General features: G+C 39.0%; 1 protein-coding gene across 12 annotated transcripts in view; it reads left to right on the forward strand.

Annotated features, from left to right (window-relative positions):
- The window catches only part of LOC107515050 (zinc finger protein 14-like), a 34805-nt gene extending 25066 nt beyond the window's left edge, over window positions 1-9739 (forward strand). For all 12 annotated transcript variants that reach the window (XM_036233667.1, XM_016153395.2, XM_016153398.2 and 9 more), the window contains 4 exons: window positions 27-87; window positions 501-741; window positions 5492-5639; window positions 8529-9739. In XM_036233667.1, coding sequence (XP_036089560.1) covers window positions 35-87; window positions 501-741; window positions 5492-5639; window positions 8529-8728 — 642 coding nt within the window. In that variant the 5' untranslated portion in view covers window positions 27-34 and the 3' untranslated portion in view covers window positions 8729-9739. The remainder of the gene's footprint in view (window positions 1-26; window positions 88-500; window positions 742-5491; window positions 5640-8528) is intronic.
- The last annotated feature ends 21 nt before the right edge of the window (window positions 9740-9760 follow it).

Raw genomic sequence — 9760 nt, forward strand, 5'->3', positions numbered from 1 at the left:
TAATTGTTTTGGGGGTTTGCTTTTAGGGGAAAAAATGGAAGATTATGACATTGAAGATCAGTACAAAAACCAGGAGAGAAAACTAAGGTGAGTCACACTCACAATATTAAGCCAGTGTTCTATGAAGGCATCCTGATATGCTACAGAATTGTAAAAAGAAGCAAGCAAAAGGTTCTCTTTCTCAAATTTATTATTTCTCAGAAATTTTTTACCAAATTACTCTCTTATATATGATATAGATGGTTCGTGTTTGCAAAATAGTTCACTAGGAAACGATATTAATAAACTCTATATATGAGTATCACTGTTTTGATCGTTACAAGGATGAAGTTCTCTTGTGGAAAATGTAGTATCCTTAATTCAGCCAATTTAGACAGCAGAAAACCTACACTTTATATATTATAAAAATGATATATAAATCATAAAATGTAGTTCAAATATTCTGCAAAATGCTAAAATATTAGAGAAATCATTAACAATGTACAACTTGATTTTTACAGAAGTCATATAGAAGAGAGAATCTGTGAAAGTGAAGTGAGTGTTCAATGTGAGGAAAACCTCAGCCTTATTTCAAATCTCAGTCTCAACAAGAGAACTTTTCCTGGAGTAAAACCATGGGAACACAGTGTGCATAGAGAAGTCTTCATACAGCATTCATCTTGTAATAGGCACATCATATGTCACACTGGACACAATCCCTACGAATATCAGAAACCTGGAGAGAAGCCATGCAAATGTAAGGCAAGTGTGAGAGCCTGCAGTTATCTCCAAATTTTTGAAAAACATGAAAGAAATTATAATGGAGGAGAGACACTAACCTAATGCAGCACAAATTTCAAGGCACTGGCGGATTTGGGTATAGAGACAGGAAACAAGTTTTTACAGTCCTGGTGCTTATATTTTAATGGGAAAAGAGATAATTACAAATAGTAAACATTGATTTATAAGATGGACAATGGGCTTTGAAGGAAAGTAAACGATGACATATGAGGTAGTAAGGAGTTTGGGGTGTGTATATATCTTTGCTGTCAGGGTAGGAACCTCAGTGAGTGACGGTGTCAATGTTGATAATTTGAATTTTTACCATGCAGTATAGTTAAACACTTACTTCTATACCGCTTGGGTATAGAAGTAAATAGAGCACAGCAAGAAAGTCCTGCATTCTTGTGATTAACAAGAAAGATTCCCCATAAAGATAAAGATATACCTATGGTTCATCCCCATTTTTGCAATTGTTAAACATTTTGTATAAAGAATATGTAGTCATGAGTTTGGACATCGTTTTGGTGTTTTTTTATTATTATTATTATTATTATTATTATTATTATTATTAAGAGACATCCAAAGTGTGATTTGATAGTCACATGCAAATGACTTAAAACCTAAATCTCTTGTCAGCTCTTCATGATACCATTAAGAAGGAAATGGCATAAAAAGTTTGCTAACTATGCAAAATATAAAATTCCTAAAACATTTTACGCAATGAGATAATACATGTAAATGTCGAAGTTGACATATGAAGTTAGCATGAGTAACAAGCTTTTGATTTTATATTTACTGGTGGTACACAACAGAATTGTCACAGAAGACAAAAATCCATTTAAACAAAGTCAACAGAGAATTCTTGAGGACCTTCTCATAAAACACAAGATGATGAATGCAATTATCAGTCCCCTGAGAAAAGTTTTCAATCTAAGTGAACGTCATCTTTTTCCATTTTAGAATATTTTATAGAATTTTAGTAAGACAAGATAAATATGTGAAAAGTAGATACAAAAATGATGCAAACTAATAATTTATATTTTACACACCCAAAGGGAAATAGTGGAGATGGGATAATTCAAACGATAACTTTAAAAAAAAAAACACCCTAAAACAACTGCGCACAAGCTAAAGATTACAAAGAACTTCTAGACTCTGCACTTCTTTTGTTTTTACATCTTTATATTACACGTTTGAATGTAATGTAAATGTAATAATTCAGCAGAAATGCAAACTAGAACTGCCCACTACTTGAGTGGGAAAAAAGTTCAATATTCTGCAATTTTCTGTCTCTTAATTTTAAAAAGTGGCAGCAATCCCTGCATTATTTAGGTCTGCACTGTTCTAGAGCTTTCTGGGTTTATTCTCTGTGTAGGGTGATATCCATGCACGTTTACTGTGATTGCGCATGGACACATCACAAAGAACCATGAATGCTTAGAGCATCATCCAAGGAATACTTGAGTTGAGCTGTAGATAGTATCATTTTGAGAAATATCCTTCAGGGTAAGAGGAGATATGAGAAATTTTCAGTCTTTTTGTTGCAGAAGTGGCTGGAACTCTGTGTTGATCCACAAAGCCCCACAGCCCATTTTGCTTTTCAAAGGTTTCACTTCCATGTACTTTGACTTATGGCACATGAAGAGTGAGAAAAATAGTAGTTATGAGTTTTCACAAAGTAAAAGAATTCAGCCTATTTTTTATAATGTTAACTTTTGTATTAGAGGGGTTTCTTTCAGTTGGGAACCACCATAGTGTTCCTTCTAAGTGATAGAATGTTTTTTATCTTTTGATGGCAGTATTATACATCTGTGTAAACTCACAGGTACACCCAAGATACATATATTATATATGTATATATACATATATATATATAATATTCAAAATATGTATGAGTAAGTGTGTATGTCTAAGAAACAACAGAACTGCTTTCATATTTCAGGAAAATGTCATACTCTTGAATCGTAATTTTTAGTGTTCAACTATTTTTCTCCATTATGGCATTATCCTTGGAAAGTATTCAAGGGTGGAGTAGCATGAAACAGACGACAGCAGGTCTTTCTTGCCATTGTCTTATTGAGAAAATACCCTCTAGGGTTGCACCTGCCCTCATCTCATACTAGGAGTGAAGTGAGTGGGCTCCCAAAGTTTTTGAGTTTAAAACACATTCGTTGGACAGATCTCCAAATGTACTGTGGCTCTGAAACATACAGGTATATTTCAAGTGTGATCTTCCGGAGACATCCTTTTTTATGAGTGTCAGCGTTATTTTTATCCATTGCCATCTTTAGACCTTTTCCAGGACTTTGGTTCCCAACTCAAGCCCACTGTGTGTCCACTTACTTGGAAAACACCTTTAGAAATTTATGTGTATCCTGCTCTGGAAATGTCTCTAGGGCAACACAGGGGGCTTTGTCCTGAGAGGGTGACAGAAGCAGATGTAGAAACTAAGTCATGGGCACATTTCCTTCAGCCACAGCAATTCCAGCTATAGAATATTTATCAACTCTGCTCATTTACTTATTCACACAACACTTAATGATTGACTTCAAATGGAGAAAAAGAATAGCTCAAGAATTTTCAAAACAAGTCACTTTATTGTTGTCTTCCCCTCACTCCCTTCTTTTATTCATCCAAAAGTTTCTAAACCACCCAAGGTGGACATAATTGTTCACGGCATTTTTGTATTAGAAACTATTCTCTTCAGCTGGATATGCACACAATTAATTAGAGCCTCTACTTCTGGCAACTGACAGAGTCTCTGTGGTTGATCCTCCAAAACAAGCTTCCCAATTTGATCTTGGGTCATGCGTGCAGGAGCCCGCAGGCTTTCCCCTAGAGTCTTACCCTGGTACAAGCAAAGAACTCATAGTGGTGCCTCTGGCATGTTCCATATACAGGAGGGAGTGTGTTCTGTTCTGTGATTCGATCCATTTTGAAAGAGGTCACCTTTCTAGACACACTGTTCCTTTCGGAAGTCACTTGGAAGCATGTAAATGACCAGGAGATTTATACTTTTATGGACAAGTGTGCCACACCCACACCTGATGGAGTCTACTGCTGAGATGCTGCGTTTTGTCCCTAGATCGAACACACCATTGCTGATCAAGGATTGGATCCAAATATCAGATCAATTAGTCAAACTCCAGGTGATCATGCTAGCACTAGAGAATTTCCTGGCCAAGAATCAAACTCATCCATACATTTTTTACAATTCCTCTCCCAGGAAAATGACCTAGCTGTCTCACTAAGAGCAACAACTCTGTGTCCAAGGTCATACCTTCTGGAATAAAGACATTTGGGCACATATTTTCCTCAAACAGCCAACTACAATTCAAAGTCGTTCCTAGCTGCAGATGTTAAATCTCAATCTGGGGAGGTTCATTTCATTGCTCAGAGCACTTTGAGTCATTTTATATGATCAAATATCTGAGACATATACTGATACTTCAGACCCGATGTTACTAACCCTACCCCTATGTTCTCATGTAACACAAAAATATTTAGAACCTAAAGGTTCAGGCAAGATTCAAAGGGATTCCATCCTCTGGCATGGGTAACTTAGTGACTGACCAATGTGCCTGATGTGAAAAGAATGTGTCACTGATAATGTAAACGATGAACACAGTGGACTTTGTAGGGCATCCCTCCCCCTCTGCTGGGCTACTCGGTATGATCAGGTTATGATAGAAACTCACAAATTATTCTGTCATGAAGGACACTCTTGAAGTTACAAAGCAGTGACTCACCAAGAAACACTAGAAATTATATCATCAACTCATTTCTGACAATATATTTGTATTTGGGGCTTTTGAAAAAGGTATTCAATCGACCTCACTCTGAACCTGATCCTTTTTGCTCAGGCCCCCTGAGATACAGATTGTTTTCTCCTTGGTCTTCTGCCCCTCCCTACTGAAGACTTCCTTGAGATACATCATGCTGGAATATCCTTTACCCGAAACGGAGAAATAATGTTAGAGCTTGATGGTAACTGTCAGAATGGCTGATTTGGTAAATTAAGTGGCCTTTCAACATATTTTATTGTTCTGTTTTTGACAGTACAGTAGCTGGGTCTAAGAACACTGATCACTTGTCTCTATTGGGTCAACTGACATGGGTAAAACTTTCAACTGATATTGGCAGAATCTACAGTATCCTAGGCATCTACAGTGATCCCCATGTTTTTGGACTTCTTATTCAGGTTCAAATTGATCTTTCAGAACCTCTCCCTTGAATTAATTAATCTCTCATAAGTAAAGAGGCCTTTTAAGTCACGAAGCCCATAATAGAAGATGACGTAACTTGGGCCCACAGTATCACTTACACTAGTTTCTGTAATGTTCCCATTTTACCTGTGAGAAGATCCAAAGAATGAGGGTGGAAGCTGGTCAGGACCTTCAAGCAATAAACCACATTGTTACCCCTCCACACCCTGCTGTCCCTGACCCTTGTACACTACTGGCCCCCATCCCAACTGGAAAAAATAAGTTCTGTCCAGTAATTGATTTATGTAGCACATTCTTTAGTGTCCCAGGTGATGAAGATAGCCAATACAGTTTTGTATTAACTCGGGAAGAAAAAGGATTTACCTGGACAGAAATGCATTAGGATTTTACTGAAAGCCCTTTTTATTTCTCACAAATTCTGAAGACCGATTGGGACAATACATTTTTTTTCAAAGGTTCTACCTTATAGCATGGATGATTTACTCCTTTGCTCTTCTTCTCAGGTCTCCTCACAGGAAGATAGCATCCACCTGTTAGAACCTTTGGTCACAAAGGGACATACAGCCTCTAAAGAAACATTACAGTTTGTCCAAACTCAGGTTGACTATTTGGAACCTCTGATGTCAGAACAAGGACCACACCTGGATCCAGGTAGGCTTCACAGTGTCCTAAGTTTGCCAAGGCCCCAAACTAAGCATTGGTTGTGAGATTCTCTTGGGCTAGTTGGCTATTGCTGATATTGGATCCCAAATCTCTTACAGCAAAACCTCTTTGCCTTACTAAAGAATCACAGTCCTGACCTAATTTTACGGGAAGAACAGGATGACAGAGACATTACAGCCTTAAAGGAGAGTCTGATAACCCCACCTGTTCTTAGGCCTCCTAATTACCAGGCTCCCCTTTTCTGTTGTGCCTGAAAAGGAAAGGTATGCCCTTGGCGTACTCACCCAAAAACATGGGGATCACTGTAGACGCCTAGGATACTATAGCCAGCAACTGGACCCATTGGCCCAGGGGTGTCCCCCTTTGTCCTAGGGCCATTGCTGGTACTGCCCTCTTGTTTAAGGCCACAGAGGAAATTTTTCCGGGTCCCCTGTAACCATCATTGTACCTCATGCAGTAGAAGCTCTCATGAATTCTCACATATTCAGCATCTTTCCATTAGTCACCTTATCTACTGTGAAATTCTCATTAGCTGCTTCCCATATAACTCTTTCACGTTGTAATAACCTTAATCCAGCTACTCTTCTCCCTTCTGAGACCTTATACTGCTTGACATTGACGTATCACCACATGACTCCCCATGACAATTTGCAGAATACTCCTTTGAGTAAAATTGACTTCTCATGGTTTATAGATGATTCATATTTTTAAAATAAAAATGGTAAGTACTGTGCTGGTTATACAATTGAATACCCCTTTTGAAGTCATCGAGGCAGCATCTTAGCCTTTGGCTCCTGTGGCACAGCAGGCTGAATTTTACGCCTTCACTCAGTCTTGCGGTTTAGCAAAAGGTAAAACCGTCAACATTTATACTTACAGTAGATAGGCCTTTGGATTAGCTTATGCCTTTGGGATGTTATTAAAGCAACATAGTTTCCTTAGTTTCTAGTAGAAATAAAATTAGAAACAGCCTGTATGTTCAGGAATTATTAGATGCTATGCTTTTACCTGATGCTTTAGCTATTATTAAGATCCCAAGACATTCTACACCTGACTCCCTGGAAGTGAAAGGAAATCGCCTTGCTGGCATTTCTACTAAGGATGCTGCCCTCGAAGGCATCAGCAGCTGTCAAACCTCTGTCATGGTCCAAAGGGATGTTTACCCAGTTGATAACTTAGAAAAACTGGCCAGAGAAGGTCAGCAATAAACTTCGGAGGAAAAAAAAAAAAGCAAGATTGGAAATCCAACAATTGCTAGTGTGATAAGAGAAAGCTCTAGTTCGAACCAAATAACAACCTAGTCCTACAAGAAACTCTAAAATTTCCACTCCTAACTACTGTACATACATTAAATCATTGGTCCACTTAACCAATGACATCATTCATGAATCAGTATTGGTGGGAAGACATTAACAAGGCTGCAAAGATACCCACCTTTGGTGACACATCTGTCCAAAAACAACCCAGGGAAGCCTCTTTGCACTGCCCCTGGATAGCTTAAATTGCCCAAGGGACCATCTGAGGTTTGGCAAATAGATTTCATATAGCTTCCCCCATCTCATGGACACAAATATGTTCTAGTCATGTGTATGCTTCTCGCTGGACTGAAGCTTTCTGGTCCAGACAAGCCAAAGCCTCTCCAGCACTAAAGTCCCACTAGAGAAGATTATTCCCACTTGCGGAATGCCTCTCCAGCTGCACGGAAGGACCCACTTCAATGGTTAGCTGCTCCAGTGAATCTGTGCTGTTGAACCTGTTCTACGACATTTTCACTGTGCTCATCATCCTGTCTCCAGGTTTAGTTGGACGTACTACTAGCATTATTAAGATTTAATTAGCAAAATTTGTAGGTACTCTTCTAATAATTTGGCCAAAAGCATTGCAGTTAGTCCTCTTAAATGTCACATCTACCCCTTTTGGGGCTCATAAGCTTTCACTTTTTGAGATAACCACAGGATGCCCCATGCATTTAGTTCCTGCTTCTTTTGATCCCCAGTTGTTAAAAGGAAACATGCTTCAATATCATAACGGCTAATTGCTTCTATTGAAAACAATCATGCTTTGGTAGAGAAATCTTTTTCACAGTGCATTCTAAGGAAATAAAAACTCAAAACCTACACTCTGCAACCTAGTGATTTGTTTTCTGGAAAAGACAGCTTAAAAATGATTTCTTTCAGCCTCAATGGAAGGGCCCCTTTCAGGTATTGTTGAGTAACCTCTGTGCTGCTAACTCCAGGAAGTACATGACACAATTAGATGCGTGTGTCACACCTAAAGAGGGTACCAGACTATGCCTGGAATTGCAACACTGTTGATCTGAAACTAAAGCTGTCAAAATTTAAAGCAGGTGACCTCTGAAGGAAAGCTTTCTCCTCACAACTGGATCAGACTTGTACAATCTTTTTTCTTTATTATTAATTCTTACTTCATTTTTCTCTTTTCCTTGGAAGGAATCTGCCCTTGTTCACATTTCCTAATCTACTGTGAAAGGGGTTACTTTTCCGGTTGTTGAATGTGTGTCATTAAGAACTTTGGTCTACTACAGCCATGCCACCCTGAACAAGCCTGATTCTGTCTGATCTTGGAAGCTAAGCAGGGTCAGGCCTGGTTAATACTTGGATGGGAAACCACCTAGGAAGACCAGATGCTATAGGTGTAAAAAATAAAAATAAAAGATTGTAAACTGACAAGGCCCTTGCAATCTGTAAGGTCAACCAAGGGTGGGCTAACCTAAAAAAAAAAAAAAAAACAAACAAAAAAAAAACTTTGGTCTGTCCAAGATAATCATGATCTTTATTTTATTGCTACAGGATTGAGCTCCTGATTTAAATTCATCATCTAGACTAAGTTGTTATGTTGTTCTAATTCTGTTTTGAGTTTTCCTTTTACTAAGCTCTGTTCCTGTCTGTTCCTGTTGCCTGTTGACCCTGGACACAAGGTGTTCCCGATCCACACACTTTCCCTCTGATGTGAGCGACAACATGCAAACCGGGTACGTACTGACATCAAGAGACAAAAGGCTGCTGGAGTTGGAAGACCTGACTTTGGTCAGTGAGGCTTTCAGAGAAAGATCTTGATCAAAATGGGGGAATGATAAAGATTATGATGTGATTTTAAAGGAACATAATCAGTCCGGAAGGTCTGGGGGAAGAGCTAGCACTTATGGGAGGCGGCCTCACACTCTGTCACCCTGAGAACCCCACAGGAAGAGCTCTACACTTACCATAAAACTCTGTTTGTAATTGGCTCCCCCGAACTTCCTTTTTTTCTTCTATAAATACTTCTCCATCTTGGCAGGAGGGCAGTGTGTGCACATGGCTTACCACATCTGAATACATTACTTGCATTCCTTTCTTTTTCCCAAATCCTTTTTGGTGACGAAACACCTAGTTGATACTGTTTTTCAGTGGACACAATGAAATATTCTTCAATCATGAAAACAAATAAAATATGGCTACATGCTACATTAAGGATGTGCATTGAAAATATATGTTGAGCAAAGTCAATCACAAAGACCAGTCAGGATCAAGCTGATTGAGAAGGGAGGTTTTTGGTGGTGAGATGCCCAGTTGAAAGAATGCACGAGGGACTGACACAAGAATGAAACAGCAGGCACCAACTTTATTGTGGGGAGCGCGCTTCTGCTCCATTAGGGGACCACATGGGCTTTATATATAGCATTCTGCTACACATGCTTGATACAATAAGGTGAATCATACTTACCTATGTTGGGCACAGGTGCCCTACTGTTGCAGAAATATTGCAAAAATCAGACCAGCAAGAAACCAAAGCAGCACTCGGAGAGTTAGAGAACTCGGGTTTATTACCCCAGCAGTCTCAGAGGAGCTAGCGCTCTGAAGATCTTGGCCCCAGGAGCTCAGTTGCAACTTTGCTTGTATAGGGCTTATTTGGCATGAGCCGATTGGTTAATTTGCCCTCAGACAGTTACAAAGCCCTGAAGTTGCTATGGCTTACAAGCAGTTACACTTTTATTAACAGAACAAGCAAAAGGGAGAATGAGTCTAGTTAATTTCGAGGTCACCTTGCCCTACAGCTTATGCAGCAAGCATATCTACAGAAGCAGAACAAAGAGCTAATTATAAGCTTAG

This window comes from Rousettus aegyptiacus, unplaced genomic scaffold (assembly GCF_014176215.1).
Source record: "Rousettus aegyptiacus isolate mRouAeg1 unplaced genomic scaffold, mRouAeg1.p scaffold_m13_p_16, whole genome shotgun sequence".
Classification (NCBI taxonomy): Eukaryota; Metazoa; Chordata; class Mammalia; order Chiroptera; family Pteropodidae; genus Rousettus; species Rousettus aegyptiacus.